General features: G+C 60.0%; 2 protein-coding genes across 3 annotated transcripts; one reads left to right on the top strand and one right to left on the bottom strand.

Moving 5' to 3' along the window:
- Positions 1-1,095: 1,095 nt before the first annotated feature.
- On the bottom strand, positions 1,096-4,308 carry CCDC96 (coiled-coil domain containing 96). The gene has a single exon (XM_047799406.1). The coding sequence runs from the start codon at positions 3,964-3,966 to the stop codon at positions 2,308-2,310; it is 1,659 nt and encodes a 552-aa protein (XP_047655362.1). The 5' UTR covers positions 3,967-4,308; the 3' UTR covers positions 1,096-2,307.
- Positions 4,309-4,445: 137 nt separating this feature from the next.
- Positions 4,446-18,342, top strand: TADA2B (transcriptional adaptor 2B). 2 transcript variants are annotated; one of them, XM_047799673.1, is made up of 4 exons: positions 11,691-13,102; positions 13,683-14,057; positions 15,084-15,143; positions 15,277-18,342. In XM_047799673.1, the coding sequence occupies exons 1-4, from the start codon at positions 13,093-13,095 to the stop codon at positions 16,074-16,076; spliced, it is 1,245 nt and encodes a 414-aa protein (XP_047655629.1). In that variant the 5' UTR covers positions 11,691-13,092; the 3' UTR covers positions 16,077-18,342. The 2 variants fall into 2 exon arrangements, with proteins under 2 accessions (XP_047655628.1, XP_047655629.1); XM_047799672.1 differs by lacking the exons at positions 11,691-13,102; positions 13,683-14,057 and adding an exon at positions 4,446-4,870 and having other exon boundaries at positions 15,084-18,342.
- Positions 18,343-19,239: the final 897 nt, after the last annotated feature.

Raw genomic sequence — 19,239 nt, 5'->3', positions numbered from 1 at the left:
AGGCATCTATCAAAAGTGAACATGTTGCTATTTCATGATCAAGAGCTCGCCTGTAATCTTATTGGAGAGAACTTTGTTATGAAATAATCAGAAGATTATTTATCTTCTAATTAATGGGAACATCTCCAGCAAGAGGGGATATAATTTGAGGGAACACTGGTAACGTTGCTGCTTAAAGCAGTGCCAGCCTCCTCCGTCACTGGCCTGAAGGCTGATGAGGAAAAATGTTTGCTAACAACTCCCCTCACTGCTAACGTCTGTGTGCTTTGATAAGTACAATATTATAAAAGCGTGCACTCAAGCTGTGGCGGTTAGAAGAGGAATTTTTGGAGTTCCTGTTGTGGCACAGCGAGTGGGTTAAGGATCCAACTGCAGTGGCTCCAGTCCCTGCGTAGGCGTGGATTCAATCCCTTGCCTGGTGGAGTGAGTTCAAGGATCCAGCATTGGAGTTTCCCACTACGGTTCAGCAGGTTAAGAACCCAACATAGTGTTCCTGAGGATGTGGCTTTGATCCCTGGCCTCGCTGAGTGGGTTAAGGATGCGGCTTGGCCACGAGCTGCGGCAGAGGTCACAGATGCTGGCTCAGATCTGGCGTGGCTGTGGCCGGCATCTGCAGCTCTGATTCAGCTCCTAGTCCAGCAACTTCATGTGCTGCAAGTGCAGCCCGAAAAAAAAAAAAGGAAAAAAAGGGACCCAACATTGCTGTCTCTTTGGCATAGGCCTGGCCTGGAAACTTTGCATATGCTGTGGGTGAGGCCATTAAAAAAAAAGGATTTTCATCTATTGGCTTCAAAGGGAACATGCTTTATTATTTTACTCTTTTTAGGGCCCCACCTACGGCACGTGGAAATTCCCAGGCTAGGAGTTGAGTCGGAGCTACAGCTGCCAGCCTACACGACAGCCACAGCAACGCGGGATCCGAGGTGCATCTGTGACCTACACCACAGCTCATGGCAGTGCTGCATCCTTAACCCATGGAGTGAGGCCAGGGATCGAACCTGCATCCTCATGGATCCTAGTCGGGTTTGTTAACCACTGAGTCACAGAGCGAACTCCAGGAACACACTTTAGACAATAAAATCACGTCATCAAAAGATGACAGTTACTGTGAGTGGGGTCGCCACCATTCTTTAAAGGTATTTAGCATCAAGAATGCTTAGGATCGTTCTTATTCTTAAATGGAGGGATGAGAGAATACGCTTAGTCCTAAATTTGTACATCCTAAAATTCAAGCTAAGATGAAGAAGTAAAGCCAAGCCCCTAGCTCCAAAAGCATCAAAGAAAACTGAAAATGTCCATCACTGAGTCCAGGTTAAGGAGGTAGACCCAACAGCGCTTTCTTACTTTAACCCAAGGAGTGATAGACTTTAATATTTGATACAGAGTAAAATCACATGCATAGTGAGGGTTCTGATGCCAAGATCTGAAAATAGCTTGCTGAAAACAAAAGGCTTATGGGAAGTCAGCAGTCACCACGCCATGTATTTTGCACCTGGCAAAACACACAATCACCATTTTGTCTTCGCCGGAAAACAAAATTTCGTCTTTTTTGTACAGATCAAGGCATTTCTTTAGTGAATCCGAGAAAACGTTTTCATTAGAATTGAAGGCTGTCCTTGAGCCAGAAACAAACATTCACAGTTAAGCAGACTGAGCCTCCTTTCATTGGCAAAGGAGAGACGCAGAGACGCCATCAGCTCCTTGCTCCAGTTAATGTCATTCCTCCTGCTCCTGGGAGGTTTTTTTACCCCAAAGCTAGTGCTGCTTACGCTCAAAACAACTTTAGGCTGAGACAGCTATTGAGCTTTGTGGTGACTCAGGACCACAGAGTTCAGTACATTCAAGGGGGATTTAATAATTAGCTTGACGCACAGGAATTTTTTCTGGCACCCTGCCCACTTGCTGACCCCTTTTGCACACGGAGGAGCAACAGTTCTCCTCAGTATCAGGACACTGAAGCTATGGGATTGCTCAGATATAAAAGGCGTTTGACAGCTTTTTTTTTTTTTTCTTTCTTTTTTTAGCGCCACAGGTGTGGCAACTGACAGCTTTGTATGAGGAGTCGGTTCCATTAAACCCTCCCTGTTGTTTTCTCTGTACCTCTTTTACTGAACCCCATATAAACTGAGTGCTAACTCGGTTTTGTGCTCAGCACCAATTGAAGCCGAAAAATTAAGAATGCAAAATATAATTCTATCCCAAATGCCATAGGCCTTTGCAGGAATGGCCACGCATGGAGAATAAAAGTCAGTAGGGTGAAGTTTGCCGGGGCCGAAGACATACTGCTGACTCTTGCCAGCACTCGTGTCACGAGGGCAGAAAGGCTTTGGCCTCCCTGATCTTCTGCCTCACGCCTCTGCAGGACAGCACAAGCCCGGCGTGGTGGTGCTTCAGGGAGTCCAGGCGCCGGCTGAGCGCGTCAGTCCTGTCCACTTTCTCTTCCATGTCCCGAAGCAGGGCTTCCTGGCCCAGGAGCCCACACTGCTGGTGCAGCCTGATGTTGTCCGTCCGCAGGCTGTCTCGGGCCTGCTTGGTCTTGGTCAAGACGTCCCTCCTCAGGGCCACCTGCGCCTCCATTTCCATAAGCTCTGACTTTCTACAAGCGTTTCCTAGGTCCACAAAGTGTAGCTTTTCCTTCACGTGGGTGATGATCTGCACATTGTTGGTCACCTTGCTGCGCAGTTTCAGAAGTTCCTCATTTCGCTCCTCAACTTTCTCGTTGAAGGTCTGGTTCTCAATTTTAAGCTGCTCAAAATCTATAAGGAGCAGGCCCTCGTTCAAGTCCTCCTGGGCCCTCATCCTGGTCTCAAAATGCACCAGACTCTGCTTCAGCTGCACGTTCTCTAGCCTCACAGCGCTCATCTCCTTCTCCTTCTTATCCTCCAACGCCTGGATCTGCTCCACCTCTCGAAGAGCGGCCTGGCGACCACCCCTCATCTGGCAGCTGCCCATGGCCTGCATCACCACCTGCTTCTTGAGTGCCTGGAAGCCTCGCCATTCCTTCTCCACCCGGGAGAGCTTCTCTCTGCACTGCTGCTTCAGCTGGTTTAGCTCCTGGTGATACCAGCTCAGGTCGTCTGCCTGCTGCTTCCTCAGATCCTCCAGCAAGGCCAGATGGCCTAGGTATGCTTGCTCTTTCTCGGGGGCCTCAGGCTCCGTGCCCTTGTCCGGCACCTCGGCTGCATCCAGACCCTTCTTCTTGCGCAGCGCCTCGAAGATCTTGTGCTGCAGGTAGATGTTGTAGCGCTGGTAACGGCTCCGCTCCACCATCAGGGAGTGGTACTGTTCCAGGAGCTCGGCGCGCAGCTGCTGCTCCTGCTGCTTCTGCACCTCCTCCGTCCATTCGTGACTGCCAAACTCGAGTCCCTCGTCCAGATCCCCCAGCTCTCCCTTGCTTTTCTCCCTGCTTCTTTCCACACGCTTCCCCTCGCTCTCCTCGCTCTCTTCTTTCTCCTCCCCATGTCCCTCCCGCTCGGCATCCCGGACTGGCGCAGCCTCTTCCTTGCCGGCCAGAGGGACCTGCGACAGGATTTCCTTCCTCGGCTCCGCTGCCACCTCCGCCTCCTGCCGGTCCTCGTCTTCGTCCTCTTCCTGCTCCTCCAGGTCCTCCTCCTCTGGTCCCTCGGGCCCGCCTTCGGGCACTGGCTTGGCTGGCTCCTCAGGCTCGGCCTCGACCGGCTCCTCTGGCTCGGCCTCCGCCTCCGTCTCGGCCGGCCACTCCGGCTCTACGGGCCCCTCCTCCCCCGCAGCCTCGGTGGCCCCCAGCCCTTCCTGGGACTCGGCCGGCTTGACTCGCTCAGCCTCCGCGGCCTCTGCCTCTGAAGCCTCTACGGCTTCCGGCTCCGTGGGTTCGGCCGGGGACTGGGGGCCAGAGCTGGTCTTGATCACCGACAACCGCGAGGTCAGGCTCTCCACGTCTCCATCTGCCCTCTCGAGGTCCTCGGAGTGCTCGGAGTAGTCGTCCATCTCCCTCCCCCGTCGGGACAGCGCCGCAGACTCCCGCTCAGGGCTGTTAGGTTTCCAGGGGCAACCAGGGGCGCGCGCGGTGGGCCCGGCGATTGGCCGGACGTCATCCCGACGCCCTGCCCCTTTCTCCCCGCCTCCCGGCAAGAGCAAACCAATGAGAGACCGCGAGTGGACGACGGGCGGCGTTGATTGGGGGAGGGCGTGGGCTCGCGCCGCGAGGGGCCTGGCGCTCCCGCAGCGCTTCCTTTCCGCCCTTTCCCCAGCGCCCGGCCTGGGGCGTGGCGTCCGGGAGGCGCTGGGAGCCGCGGACCGCGGGCGCGAGGGGCGCGCAGGCGCAGAGCGGCGGGCCGGGCCCCCGCGCGGTGGAGCGCGCGGGGCGCCTGCGCGGTGCGGCGGGGCGACGGCGGCGGCGGCGGCGGCCCGGCCGGCCCGAGGGCGCCTGCGTGCTGAGGCGGGACGCGGCCCGGCTGCCCGGCTCCGGCGGCGCCTGGGCGGGGCGGCACGGTGGCGGCGGCCGCGGCGGCAGGCGGCGTTTGCTCGAGCGCGGCGGCGGGCCTGGGCGGCGGCGGCGCGCTGACGGCGGCGGGCGCGGCGGCGGCGGCGGGCGCGGGCGGCGGGCGGCGGGCGGGGGAAGATGGCGGAGCTCGGTAAGAAGTACTGCGTGTACTGCCTGGCCGAGGTGAGCCCGCTGCGCTTCCGCTGCACCGAGTGCCAGGACATCGAGCTGTGCCCCGAGTGCTTCTCGGCCGGCGCCGAGATCGGCCACCACCGCCGCTACCACGGCTACCAGCTGGTGGACGGCGGGCGCTTCACGCTGTGGGGGCCCGAGGCCGAGGGCGGCTGGACCAGCCGCGAGGAGCAGCTGCTGCTGGATGCCATCGAGCAGTTCGGCTTCGGAAACTGGGTGAGCGGCGGGCCGTGCGCGCCCGCGGGAGGCCGGTGCACGCCCCAGACCCGGCGCCGAGAGGCTAAGCCACACGCCCAAGGTCACACAGCAGGAAGTGGCAGAGCGGGGATTGGGGCCGCGGTGGCTGCCGCCGGGGCAGGTTTCCCGGCCTTCGGGCTTACTTCGTAGGTGTCCGCCGAGGGCTCTCTCCGGGCGGGGCGCGCGCAGGCCTGCAGACCCGCGGCGGTGGGCGCACGGAGGAGGGAGTTGGTTTTGCCCGGACAGGGCGGCGGGGAAGGCCGGGCAGGCGTCAGCCGGGCCCCGCGGCCTCTCCCACCGCCTCGCGTGCGCGCACCCTGTCCTCGTGGCCCCGCTCGCTTTGTGGCCTGTGTCCCCCGCCCGGGACTTGCTTGTCCCCGCAGCACCCAGGACGTCGTGTGAGGAGGGCTCGGCGGGTTCTGCCCCCGGAGCGGGAGCCCGGACGCGCCTGCCCTGGGTTTTGCTCTTCGTTTGTCAGGGGGTTTCTATGGAGACATTTATCTGAGAGCTGGACTGGATTCGTTTACACTGGGCTCCTTGTGAGGGCGACGTGGTGGCTCTTCCCTCGGCGGCCTCTGAGGAGCTCTCTGGTCACTCTGGACGAGGCAGCGTTCGTCCCTTCGAGCAGGGGCGAATCTGGCTGTATTCTGGTCCAGAGCCTCCGCACGTGCGGCCCCCTCCAGGCCTTAGGAGAGGTAGGGACGGAGCGGCGAGCCACCCCGGACCCTCACCTCTCCGGACCCTTCCATGAGGGTTCCCGCCTTCCTTGAACCAGCATTTCATCTTGCTGCCGCTTCTCCAGCGGTGCAGCCCTCCCTCGGGGTCCGTGGGAGATTGGTTCCAGAACCCCCGGTGGCCACCCAGCCCGCCCGTCCTCAGGTCCCTGATAGAAAATGGCGCAGCAGGGTGGGTCGAATCCTCGGATGCAGAACCAGGGGTGCGGAGGGCTGCCCATGCGCCTCCTCCCGGGCTTCCTGGTGGAAGACGGGCCACAGTTCCCCCCGCCTTCCCAAACCTGCCCTGCCTTTATCTGTGTTTGCTGTTCTTTCCCTCAAGCGAGCCCGTCTTCAGGGACCAGCACCCACTGCACAGCCCTGCTTCCAGCTCCTTAGAGACACCACCCTTCAAATGCCCCCCTGAGTGGCAGCATCGTGGTTGTCACCCACCCAGAAGCTCCGTGGTCCTGAGGGGCTGTTTGTTCATGTGTATCGAGCATCTGCTCCGTGCACGTGCTGCGTGAAGGAGTCAGAGGAAGGGGCGGCCCCTCGTCCTCCCGGCTCAGCGTCTCCTGAGCCTGGTGTTGAGCCCGCCCCTGATGGCCCGTGTCCAGCTCCTGGACATCCCGACTCGCTGACCCAACCTCACCCCACCTGGCGAGGTCACCCGGGCTCTGAGTGACCAGCCACCCTCAGGGCCTTCCGGGCCTGTCAGCAGCAGCCCTGTCCTCAGAGCAGGTCCGGAATCTGGCCGCAGCTCCCAGCCTAGTCCAGGCTGATGTTTATCTCCGTCCGACCTCTCTGCTTCGTTCTTGTGTCCTCAGCCCGTTGCAGGCCACAGAAGCAGAGCCGTCTCTGAGGACGTGTCACGTCACATCAGCCTTCGGTGGCTTCCAGCTCTGCTTGGAGGACACGCGAGGGCCTGCAGGGCCTTCCAGTGTGTGCTGCTCCCCTCTCGGGTCCGTTTCTGTGTCTCCTGCTCGGGGCGCTCTCCCCCATCAGGACGCGTGCCCGGTCTCTGCGCTCGCGTCTCGGGGCCTCAGAGAGACCTCCCTCCCCGGCTTCATTCCTGCAGCTCTTATCTCTCCGGTAGCAGCTAAAAATAGCTCGCGTGGACCAGAGTCTTGCCGGGGCCCTGCCCGGGCTGGGCTCACGTGCCTTTCTCTTGAAATCTTCCCGGCACCCCTGTGCAGCAGGTTTTAAACCGAATAGTTTGGCTTCAGAGTCTGTGCTCCTAGCTGCACTGTCTACACTGCCTTCCCTGCAGCACTATGGAAACCAGCCCTGGGACTAAAACGTTTCCAGTGTATTGTTGGAAGCACGGGGTGTTCTTTTGATGGTTCCCTTGCATGACCTGGGGAGCTTGTTAAAATGCAGATTCGACCCCAGGGCAGCAGCTGGTGCAGCAGTGGTGTCAGACAAAGCCAGTGCCTCTGCCCACGGTAGCCGCGTGGGCTCCTGTGGAGCCCCGAGATCCTGCGTGCTGACCAGGCCTGGGGCGCAGTTGGGGTTAGGGCTCCAAGGCCACGCTGCGGCCCGGGCTCAAGGGGCTCTCGCTGTGCTCCCTGGGGCTGACTGTGTTCCTTTGGAGGCCCCTCTGTGGCCCGAGGCATGTGTTCCTTTCCGTGCCGACTTCCAGGCTCATGCTCATCAGCCACCGTCAGCAGGTGCCCGTTCTGGGTGAGGGTCTTCTGGCACGTATGGCTCAGGCGCTTCAGGACAGCCCTGTGGGCTGGGTGCTTAGTTTACAGTCGCAAAACAGGACGCTCCAAGTGTGCCATCCTTGTCCAGGGTGCCCAGCCTTTCTCGGGGAAAGCCAGCTTGAGACCTGACTGCAGAGCCTGGGCCTCAGCCTCCCCGTGTGAGCGTTACCGGCTGTGGTCCGGAGGCTGGGAGCCCACACTGGTGCAGCTGCGGCTCTGACGGGGCCGGGCGCAAGGTCTCGACCTGGCTCGGCGGGAGCTTGGCGTGCGGGGACTGGGGCGGAGGCCGGGGGCTCGGTGGGTGTGGAGCAGCGTGGCGCGCGCGCGGGCCGGGCTGTGGAGGAAGCCGAGACGGTTGTCCTTCCTCGGATGGTGCGCGGGGCCGCGGGGTTGGCTGGGGTTCTTGGGGACAGGCTGTCGTGAGGTCGGGGCCATCTGCTCACACTCTCAGGGCTGAGGCTTGACCGCCGTGCGGGCACAGGTGAGGGATGCCAGCACTGAGGCCGGGAGCCTTTGGGGCTGAGCAGCGGCGGGACACGGGGGGCCACACCTGTGAAGATGAGACCAGGGGAGGGTTGTCGGGCCGGCGGGCGCGGGGTCTCATCACGTGGGTGTTGGACCCCCGGGGCAGCCTGTTTTATAGGGGGCTGTTCAGAGTTAGAGGGTTCAGATCCCACTGGAGCACAAACACGGACGTGAGCACAAAGGTACCGTGTTTTATGACAGTTTGGGGCTGCGGTGGGTGAACCACCTATGTATTCGTTACCGGGTTGCTAGAGAACGGACCCGTCTGAGAAGGCGCCGCCCCTGCGGGTGGTGGTCAGGACCTCGGGAGCGCGCGGGCCCAGGCTGGCTCTGAAGCTGGAGCTCACGTTTACAGAGCAGGTGAGGTTCTCTGGACGGACGGGGCCCTGAGCTTGTGAACACACGTTCGGGCCGACTGTGGGAGGCAGGTGGAGCGTCCTGAACACAGCATTTATTTCGTAGCCGGCGGTGGCATCTGCAAGGCCAGGCAGTGCCAGGGGCGTCGGCCGTCACCGCACTGTGTTCGTTCTGCCGTTCATTTACCTAGGACTTGAACTTGGGGCCCCTTCTGTGTCCGCGCCTGTGCTGGTCACAGACCCCCCCCGCCCCGTGAGGCCTGGAGATAGGTACTGACAGAGCTTCCCAGGAGCTCTGATGCAGCGGGTCCACCGAGCCTCGCCTGGGAACCACGGGCACAGCCACCCCGCAGGCCGAACCCCTTCCGTGTGCTGGTGGGAACGCTGAGTCCGTCCCTGAGCCTGCTGACGGCCCGGAGCCTCATCGCGTGAAGGCCGGGGAGGAGGCCACGGCGGCTGGAGCTAAAAGGTCACGCAGCGCGGTGGTTCTCAGACTTCAGCAGGGTGCAGCGCCCCTGCAGGGCCTGTGAACCCCCAAGTCCTCCCTCCCTCTCCTCCGGTGCCTGAGGTCGGTAGGGTGTGCATTTCCCGCAGCCTCACGGGTGGTGCTTGAGGCTGCTGACCAGGAGCCTCAGGTCACTCACCCCTGCTGTGGAGCGGGGCGTGCCACTCCAAAAGCTTTGAATGTTTGAAAAAATTACGTATTTTTTATTGTGGTAAAATAGACAGTTAAAATTCATCATCGGAGGAGTTCCCTGGTGGACGAGCGGTGCCGCCTTGTCACTGTCGGAGCGCGGGTTCAAACGCCCACATGTCTCTGGTGCCGCCAAAAGCATTTTCTTCACTGTTGTCACCCTTTTTCTGGCTCCGGTTGAGTGGCATTAAGTTCCTTCCCGCCGTCGGGCAGCCGTCACCACCCTCCATCCCCAGAACCTGCTGGTTGTCACAAGCTGCCCCATTGAACTCTAAGCCCCCGTCTGTTCCCACCCCCACCCCCCTCCCCAGGCCGTGGCAGCGCCGTTCGCTCTGTGTCTCTGCTCTGGGCACCTCCCGCGGTGGATTCTCACGGCGTTTGTGCTGTTGTGACCGGCGGGTTTCACTTAGGTCCCCCAGGTTCACCAGCGGGTGTCAGCCGCCGCCGCCCCCTCGTCCTCCTCCCCGTTGAAGGCTTTCCGTGGAATAATGACATTGCCCTGTGGGCTGGACCGCGTGTCCTCTACCCTCCACGCAGATGGGCACGAGCGCCCTTCCACTTTGGGCCACTGGGCGTGGCGCACACAGGTGTCACCGTCTGTCGGCATCCTTGCTGCCCGGGGTAAACGCCAGGAGGCGGGGGTGCTGGGGGGGGGGAGGTGGTTCGGGGTTTTCCAGGCCCCGCCGTGCTTTTTCACAGCGGGCCCCGCGCTTGCTCAGGCTCTCTTACGGGCATCCTGGCCTGACCTGAGAGGTTCTCGTCCCTTGAGGGCCAGTCACCTGAGCGGGTTGGTGAATTCTGAGTGAGCCTGGGTGAGGGCAGAGGGGAGGACGGGAGCTGAAACTGAGGGAGGCGTACAGAACTTGCATCTTAGACCCCTGGCAGCCAGGCGCGGTGCCCAGGGAGACGGGGCGCTGCAGCGGCTGATGACCAGGAAACACAGACGAAACGCCGGTGCTGGTCCCCGGGCTCTGCCAGGGGGCGTCCCGGACAGCAGCGTGTCCACGGAGGAGGGAGGGCTCAGGCCGATGGGCGGGCACTGCTGGTGGCCTGTGCCCTTGGGGAGGTTTCTCCTAATCTGTGACGTGTGGGCACTGGGCATCATGCCACCTGGTGGGAACTGCTAGGAGGATGACCTGGGCGCCGTGCAAAAGCGTCCACGTTCATGGTTACTGTGGGTGCCAATTTCTGTCTCATCCTGGCACATCCCTTTCGGAGGAGGAACTGCAGATCAAGGCGCAGAAGCTGGGAGGATAGGATCTCCCGGCGGCTCAGGAATCGAGCTGGGATCTGCACGGAGCTCTGGGCCTCACCAGAGCCTTCCTGGAGGAGGTGGTCTGGGTCTTGCGGAAGACGGGCTGTGGAAGTGATGCCCGCAACTCCACGGTCGTGATCATAGCCAGAGTGGACGGGGTGCCCGCGGTGCCAGCACTGGGCCGGGCACAGGGGGGTATTTCCCTTCAGCCCCCCTGCCGGCCTGTGAAGCAGGGAGTAGTGTCAGCTCCATGGTTCAGACAAGGAAGCTAAGGCGCAGAGAAGTTAAGCGATTTGTTGAAATTACTCAGCAGGGAAGGGGTGAGGCCGGGAGGGGAACCTGGAGCCCAGCCCCCAACCTGTGCACCTAGAGGGAAGCTTGGCTTGTCTTTGGGATGTGGGCCCAGCAGCCCTGCGCGCAGACGTCCGGGTCAGAGCGGTGGACGCAGCCTCGGGCGCGAGTGGCCCGAGCAGTGGGAGAGAAACCCCGCGGCAGCCCCGCTGCGGGGATGCTGGCCGCTGCCGGCTTTTCCCTCGTCCTCTCCCGCGCAGGTGCTGGAGGCTGGCACGAGTGCACCCTGAAAAGGCTGGGAGAGCGGCCCAGCCAGGGGCCCGCTGGGGCTCGCTTCCTCTCCTGGAGAGGTCGCCTCCTGGCCTGGTCAGGTGACCTTGCCAAGCAGACCTCAGTGGCCTAGTTCGGTGTCACAGAGACACATTCTCCTTTACCTTTCCAGAGGACCTGGAGGAAGAAGCATACCTGTTTCTGCTTCGCTTTCCCAGAGAGAGAAGGCTCGCTCTGGGGTGCTGTGTAGGGAAGCGCAAACCTCGGAGACTGGGTTCCTTTCCTGTTCTGTGTCTGCGGCGGCAGAGGAACCAACCTGAGCACACGGCGCTGTCCTCGGTTCGTTTAGCTGTGGGTTTGAGGTGAACTTTCTCTTCTCCAAAGCTCTTTCCGAAATTCACTCCTGTCGCTTCTGCCTGCCCAGCCAGTGGTCTGTCCATCCATCCCTCCCCCGCCTCCAGCCATCCTCTGTCCCTCTCTCTGTCCAGCCTGATGGAGCAGAAACTTTGACCTTGAGCATGTGGGGGAAAGAACCTCCCTCCTGGTCACACCTGAAGCTGTGTCTTGGTGACGGTACTTGGAGACACTTCTCCCGCTCGTGTGTGCGCTAGTCCTGTGTGCCCCCTGACAGGTGAGGATGAGAGAAGCCACTCAGAATGCGGTGAGCAGGCTGCCGGGCCCCTGCAGGAGTGCTGTGCCTGTTGCTCTTTTTAACCGTCCTCATCTTTAAAAATAATGTTCACTACTGTGGTTTCACTTCCCCGAAGCCGTCTGTCCTCTGTGGACTCTTGTTAGAAGCAGAGCTAGGTCGTGGCTCAGCAGTGAACGAGCCCGACTAGTATCCATGAGGATGCGGGTTGATCCCTGGCCTCGCTCAGTGGGTTGAGGATCCGGCGTGGCCGTGAGCTGTGGTGTAGGTCACGGACGTGGCTCAGATCCTGCGTTGCTGTGGCTGTGGTGTCGGCCGGCAGCTGTAGCTCTGATTGGACCCCTGGCCTGGGAACCTCCCTGTGCAGTGGGCGTGGCCCTAAAAAGACCAAACAAAGAGAGCGCGTTAGGTCATCCCCCTCACTGAGGCTGCGCCTTGGAAATTAGGGTCTTGTGTGCTTTCCTGGGCCTTTCTCACTAGGCTTTAGGCTCGTGTTGTGGTCCCTGGGGGACGAGTAGCTGACGGCCAGTGTCTCTTGACAGTGGCCTTCTTGAGGCGGTGGCTAAGGTTGATTGCTGATGGGGGTTCCTGGTGACAGGTCGCTAGCCCCTGTGACTTGCGGCTTCATAGATCCCCTTAAGCCGGGTCCATCTGGAGCCGGAGTCCCCTTTGTTACCTAGAGAGGAGGTCACTGAGGTCAGTGCCGCGTCCGCAGCTGCGGGGCCTGCTCGCCTGGCGGGGCAGGGAACCCAGGCTGTGTGCGTGGACAGGGAGGCGGCGCCGCGGCAGCGTGAATGCGCACAGACCGAGCCGTGGTGCTTGGGAAGCCCTGGGCGTGTTAGCTCTGCACTGGTGCAGCTGCCTCGTGGGACAGAAGAGTCATCCTCTTCCTTCTTCTGGCTGCCCCCACCGGCCGGCGTGGGGACGCTCCCGGCCAGGGATCAAGTCCGAGCCGCAGCTGCTGCCTGCCCCGCTGCTGCGCTGACGCCGCGTCCTTAACTGGCTGCGGCACAGCGAGTAGAAGAGCCGTCGTCTCTTTTAAGCCGTCTGTTTTACTGTTTTCCTTTAATTTATTTTGAGTGAGAATCTTAGACAGAGCGTCGCGGCAGAATTTACCTTTAAACACGTTTAGTTTTGCTCAGAAGAGTTAAAAAACAGTAGCCCCAGTGGCCGTATCCCTCGCTCAGCGCCGCACGGGCAGGAAGCGGGAGCTCACGCGCAGACCCACAGACAGGGAGGGGGGGCCCCCCCCACCCCCGGTGACACGTTGCCACATCTCCCCCGGTCCGCACATGACTTTGCGTGTCTCTGACCAGACACACGTCTTAATCGGGTCTGGCTGCCGTGCTCTGCTGATCCCGGGAGCCACGTCCTGGCCTCGCAGAGGGTGGACCAGGGTCCCCTCTCCTGCTGCTTCGCCCTGGTTGGGATTTTTCCTTAGTTTGAAGAGTGGGCAGTGCATCCATAAAGTTGAGAAGGCTGAGTCGTAAAAAGGTGTGAGTGACGTACCCAACCCCACCCGATGCCCGGGGTACTGTCCTTGGAAAGAGGCTGAGGCGCCGCCAGCACAGCCCCTGTGGCCCCGTTTTGGCACAAGGGTGGCCACGCGTGCTCCCACTTCTGTGGCGTGGTTTCAGCTGCCTGGTGTGCCGGAATGAACCCGCGTGAGGACGCACGTGCTCCCTGGCTTCCTTGCTGCCTCCATCCTCTGCTCTCCGTTCCCAGAGGGTCGGGATGGACAGATGAATGCAGGTACCTTGGTGTGGTCACATGAGACCTGGCCATCCAGGACCCTGTTCTCTGTGGCTTCGCATGCCCCCCCCCCCGGCTGCGTGATGCTCTGAGCACCTAGTGGTTTCTGGAGAGCAGGCCGCTGAGGCTCAGGGTGGACAGCAGACCTGTCAGGAGGGCAGACCTCTCACGGCAGGTCTGCGCCAGACCAGGGATGGGGCCAAGACCTGGGGCCCAAATTCCTGAGCGTGCAGCCCAGGATGGGTGCAGGGGCATGGGGAGAAGCCGCGGGGCAAGCTCGCCTCGCCCCTGGCTGCCCTCCTGGCGCCCGCAGCTCTGAGTGGGCGCAGGCTGGTGAGCGCATCTGTTCCCCCGGTCCCAGCTCCTTGCAGGGGCTCCTTGGCCCCGCGGTGTGGTGGCAGGAAGAGTATTAAGTCCCCCAGCGCCTCAGCAGCGCCATGAGGGGGGCCTTTTGGGGGAGCAGCCTCCTGTGGCTCCATAACTCTGAGGACTTGCGGATCTGAGGTGGGAGTGGCCTGCCTGGGTCGCAGAGTGACAGTGGCTGCTGGGTTTGGTGACTTGCTTTTGGTTTTTGGACCAGGTGCTTCCTGGGAAGGGATAGTGACGCACTTGGTGCTCACTGTGACTTGTAAAGAGGAAACCGTGCAGCCAAGTCCACCTCCACGAGGCAGAGTCAAGTGTCAGCTTCTCCCCTTCTCCCTTCCTGGTGCTCAGAGGCCTCCGGGGTCAGGCCCTGCCCTGCTTCTGTGTTCGGGGCCTCTAAGCCCCACCCTGCGCAGGCCCCCTGGAGGGAAGAGGCCGCCGAGGTCGCCGGCGAAGCCCGGGCTGGTCACTCTGCCACGAATCCTTCCCTCCCCGCAGTGCCCAGCTTGTCAGCACGTTCAGCCCGAGGGGACTGGCTGGGTTCCCGTGTGGCCTTCGAAGGGTGCAGAGACCACCCCGATCTCAGTCAGGGGTGAGCGATTCTGGGGCGGCAGGGAGCCTGTGCCGGAGCGGGGAGGGCAGAGAGGGGGCCGAGCGAGGCAGGTGGGGTGCTGCGCTGCCGCCGGGGGGAATGAGTGCGCATTTTGGGCAGTCACTTTCTGAAGTGGCTTTAGCGGTTGACTTAAGGAAGAGGCCTCTTGGCAGAAGGAAAGAGTGAGGGAGTTGTACAATTTCCTCCCATTAATAACCCTGTGTTCGCGGGTTACCTTCTGGAGGGATGCGTGCTTGCGGCCTGGGGCGGGTTTCCAGCTGCCTGCCGGACCTTGGGGGCTGCTAGAAGGGATGGCTCTCCTCCCCCTTTAAAAGGCTCTTTCCTGGGGTTCCCGTCGTGGCTCAGGGGGTAATGAATCCGACTAGGAACCATGAGGTTGCGGGTTCAACCCCTGGCCTCGCTCAGTGGGTGAAGGATCTGGCGTTGCCGTGAGCCGGGGTGTAGGTCCCAGATGCAGCTCGGATCCCGCGTTGCTGAGGCTCTGGCGTAGGCCGGCAGCTACAGCTCTTGATTCGGCCCCTAGCCTGGGAACCTCCCTATGGAGGGAGCGGCCCTAGAAAGACCAAAATAACTAAAAAAATAAAAGTCTCTTTCCTAGTCATCTGACTGCCACCTAGGAAAGGGACATGCTGCTGGCTCTTGGATCCGAGGGGGGTCAAAGACAGAGCCTCGGCCCTTCCTCCCCGTGGGGCAGGTTTGCAGGAGGGCTAGTGTCAGGGAGCCGGCAAGAGGAAGTGGCCTCTTAGACTGGTCCTGACTGAGCTCGCGCTTGTCTTGCTCCTGTCTGGATCCTCACTGGGTCCGGGGGATCTCGGAAGGTTCCTTCCAGCTCGGAAATCCTCGAGATCCCATCTGCGCGGCGCCGGAGAGAATCGTGCTTGAGTGTCTTTGGGGAGGTGGCCATAATGACGTCATAAAAGTAGTTCAGGGGACCCTGTGCAAAAGTGTTAAAGGAATTTGCGCCTCCCCTGACTCTGGAATGACCTCTGCGCTTTGTCCTTGTAGGAAGACATGGCTGCTCACGTGGGCGCTTCCCGGACCCCCCAGGAAGTGATGGAGCATTACGTAAGCATGTACATCCACGGCAACCTGGGGAAAGCCTGCATCCCTGACACCATCCCCAACCGGGTGACAGACCACACCTGCCCCAGTGGAGGCCCCCTGTCTCCCAGCCTCACCACCCCCTTGCCTCCCCTAGACATCTCGGTGGCCGAGCAGCAGCAGCTGGGCTACATGCCGCTGCGGGACGACTATGAGATCGAGTACGACCAGGACGCCGAGACGCTCATCAGCGGGCTCTCGGTCAACTACGATGACGACGACGTGGAGATCGAGCTGAAGCGCGCGCACGTGGACATGTACGTGCGGAAGCTCAAGGAGCGGCAGCGGCGCAAGAACATCGCGCGCGACTACAACCTGGTGCCGGCCTTCCTGGGCAAGGACAAGAAGGAGAAGGAGAAGGCGGCCAAGCGCAAGGTCACCAAGGAGGAGAAGGAGCTGCGGCTGAAGCTGCGGCCGCTCTACCAGTTCATGTCCTGCAAGGAGTTCGACGACCTGTTTGAGAACATGCACAAGGAGAAGATGCTGCGCGCCAAGATCCGCGAGCTGCAGCGCTACCGGCGCAACGGCATCACCAAGATGGAGGAGTCGGCCGAGTACGAGGCGGCCCGGCACAAGCGGGAGAAGCGGAAGGAGAACCGGAGCACGGGCGGCTCCAAGAGGGGCAAGGAGGACGGCAAGGACGGCGAGTTCGCCGCCATCGAGCACCTGCCGGGCTTCGAGCTCCTGTCGGACCGCGAGAAGGTGCTCTGCAGCTCCCTGAACCTGAGCCCGGCGCGCTACGTGACGGTGAAGACCATCATCATCAAGGACCACCTCCAGAAGCGGCAGGGCGTCCCGGCCAAGAGCCGCCTGCCCGGCTACCTGGACAAGGTCCTCAAGAAGCGCATCCTCAACTTCCTCACCGAGAGCGGCTGGATATCCAGGGACGCCTCCTGAAGCGCAGCCCCGCTGTGCCGGTGGGACCAGGCGAAGAGCTCGTGAGCCAGACGACGGGGGCGGGGCGGGGGGGGGGGGAGCGCTCTGGTCCCCGTCGTCGCTCTTTTCAAACAGATTGCGTGTTCGGGGCGTCAGTTCTTTGTGTGGTCCTGAGGCAGCAAGAGTCACAGGCTGACGTGGGATGGCGGGGGAGCCAGCCCCCTGCTGAACCTAGTCCTAAAAGGAAGCCCCCAAGAGGGCGCTGTGCCGCCTCGCCTTCGGTTTGAGGACCGTGATGACACTGGCGAATTTTCTTTGCGACTCTCTTCCCTCGGGTACCCGCAGTTGTGCTGCGGGAGGAGGGGCACCTCTCCTTGTCGGCCCGCCAGCTGCCAGCTTCGCCTGTGACCTGAGCTTGGGCCGCGCCTCCTGCCGCCCAGGCACCTGGCACAGCCCCGCACGTGGCACTTTAGGTGGGGGCGGGGCCGGGCCGGGCCGCTGGACGTGAGGCTGAGGACGGGGCCCCAGAGGAGGGAGCCGGTGTGGAACCCAGGGGACGGATGAGCTTCCCCTCAAACCACTGGCGGGGGTGGTTGCAGCCTGAAGCTCCCCGGCTCGCTTCCTGGGGGGCAGAGCTGGCGGGCTCGCTGTGGGAGTGGTGAGTCTGGGTGCTTTGGGGGAGGGGGGGACCAGCCGCCTCTCCTGGGGGTGCTTTCTGCTACTCTTAGAACCTGCAGTGCATTTTATTTGCATTTTACTTTCTCATTTTAGCAAGTTCAAGGCTGAGAGTTCCGGGTTCTGGCATGAGCTCCCTCCAAGGTTTTCGCCCCAGGGGCACTTAGCTCTTTCACCGAGAGTCCGGCCCAGGGCCCAGTGTCTTCGGCTTCTTTGGGCGGGGGGTGGGGTGGGAGGGGCCTCGAGGCCTGGGCTCTGCTCGTCTGAGTCTGCATCTTGAACCAGACTCGGAGTGGCTTTGCCCAGGCCTCTTCAGAAAGGTATTCAAGGAATCTGCACGGTACCTTCCTTCTAGAACTGGAGGAGTCTTTTTGTCTTCAGACTGCTCAAGGCTAAAACCCTGCTTTAAGACCCAGCACTCCACCCATCCCTCCCAGAGCTCAGCCTGCCTCCTCCCTCCCCCAGAGCCACCCAGACTGCTCACCTCCCAGAAGGTTTGGGCTTGAAGTTACATTAAAGTGAAGTTATTTGAAAGAAAAAGAAACCTCATCATTTCCAAGGACGACTTAATTACCGTGCCTTTTCCTTTCTTTTGACGTCCTTCTGTCCCTTAGGGTAAGTTTTCCACCATTCAACAAACATTTCAAATGCGCTGTATATGGCTTGAGTGGGAAACTACATTGCATGCTGGCGGAGGAGGGCTCCCTGGGACCCAGAGAGCCCGGGACTCCTCTGACCAGAGGAAACAGCAAACGGCGTTACTGCTGGGCGCCACCTCCACTGTCCCTGCAGGGTAACTGGCAGAGCTGGTACTGCCCACCGCCGCCGAGCAGAGATGGAGACGGTGCTAAGTTTTTACAGGTGTTTCAGCCAGTGGTTCTCCCCTGGGGTTTGGCAGCATCCGTGTCCCCAGGGAACCTACTACAAGTGCAGGCACTCAGGTCCTGCTCGGTCCCCCTGGGTCCGAAGCTCCAGCGCTGGGGCACGCGTACAGCTGTTTGACAAGCCTTCCAGGTAGAGTTGGAGAACCACTGGCTTGAGCTACTCTGGTGTCTTCATTGATTTTCTACAGCAGATTCCTAGTTTGGTGAGGTTTTAAATTTAGTTTTATTTTTATATAAAACAATGGCCAGACTTTCATTAAGCTTGAGAAGCAAAAGCTCCCTGTAAATGTGCGTGGCCCTGGCCGAGAACTGTCAAATGAAAAAAATTGGAAGTTTAAGCAGGTTTTCAGTGTGCATATCTTTTTGATGGTATGAAGAATTTACTTAGGCCTGACTGTTTTTAAACACCATGATGAATGTATAATTTATGTTAAAGTATTAACACTTCTGTTACAAGGGAAAAAACTTTATGATTGCTGTCACATTAGTCCTTACCCTCCTGTTAGCTTGGAACCTTTAAATTTCTATATTTAATTCTCATGTTAAATTAGTCTCCATAATCCCATGAAATTAGGTATTTTCGAAATTTAAACTCTTTGAGTCAAAAGTTAGATAATTCAGCTGTTCAGAATAACACTCTGGATGGCCAGCATTCTGAGAATGTATTAAAACCAAACCTCCGCCTACGGTTATTTCTCTTTTACACATTAAACAGGTTGAGAACCAAATAGTGTCGCTGCTTGCTTCTTACCGCTTGCCCCGCAAGCCTTAGCTCTCAGAGCCTCGGAGACGGTGTGAACCAGCACTCAGAGCAGGACGGGGGAGTTCCCGGCGTGGCCCAGTGGAAACGCACCCAACCCGAGTGTCCATGAGGGCTTGGGTTCGAGCCCTGGCCTTGCTATGAGCTGTAGTGTAGGTCCCAGACGAGACTTGGATCCCGAATTGCTGTGGCTGTGGTATAGACCGGCAACTGCAGCTTTGCCTGGGAACGTCCATATGCCGCATGTGCGGCACTAGAAAAACAAACCTAACAGGATGGAGTCTGCCCGTGGCATGTCCTGGTGTGTCACGCGCTTTCGTGGGTCATGCACGGTGAGTTGAAATTGATTTCTGTTAAGCAGAAAACTTGACGCCAGCCCTCCTTTCTTGAAAGGAGCAGAACACACCCAGAGAAAGAGTTTTCCCTGGAGCCGGGCTGCAAAGGTCTATGCTAAGTTGGCAGCACTGACTCCATCATCGAGGCCGCAGTTATGCCAAACCCAAGAACTCGTGAACAAGAGTTGTGGCCCTCAGGCCTTTACCTGCCGGTGTCAGTGTGCACACGGCGACGGGGAGCAGACAGGGAGCGTGCAGTTCACCACATGGAAGGTCCAGAGCCCTCGAGCAGGTGCAGCTCTGGCTGCAAGGGGAGGGAGAGGACCACACACATTTCACAGAAAGTAGTTCCAAAAGTAGTTTTCTTACTCACCCTCATTTTACAGATGAGTCCAGAGGGGTGAAGTGCTATGGATGCAACAACTGTACCGCCACAGTATACAACCAGGTGAGACGCCGGGCCACCTTTTCAGTAAGCTGCACTGCTCCTTTAGTTCTGGGCCATGCCTTTAACCGTGTGACTTAAAGCA

Source organism: Phacochoerus africanus, chromosome 10 (genome assembly GCF_016906955.1).
Source record: "Phacochoerus africanus isolate WHEZ1 chromosome 10, ROS_Pafr_v1, whole genome shotgun sequence".
NCBI classification, from domain to species: Eukaryota; Metazoa; Chordata; class Mammalia; order Artiodactyla; family Suidae; genus Phacochoerus; species Phacochoerus africanus.
The sequence above is the reverse complement of the archived record's forward strand: the minus strand, read 5'-3'. Positions and strand labels throughout refer to the sequence as shown.

Coding starts and splice junctions, on each gene's coding strand:
- CCDC96 (XM_047799406.1), bottom strand. CDS start 3,966: ATGGACGACTACTCCGAGCACTCCGAGGACCTCGAGAGGGCAGATGGA.
- TADA2B (XM_047799672.1), top strand. CDS start 4,601: ATGGCGGAGCTCGGTAAGAAGTACTGCGTGTACTGCCTGGCCGAGGTG. Junction 4,871..15,083: donor AGTTCGGCTTCGGAAACTGG/GTGAGCGGCGGG, acceptor TTGTCCTTGTAG/GAAGACATGGCTGCTCACGT.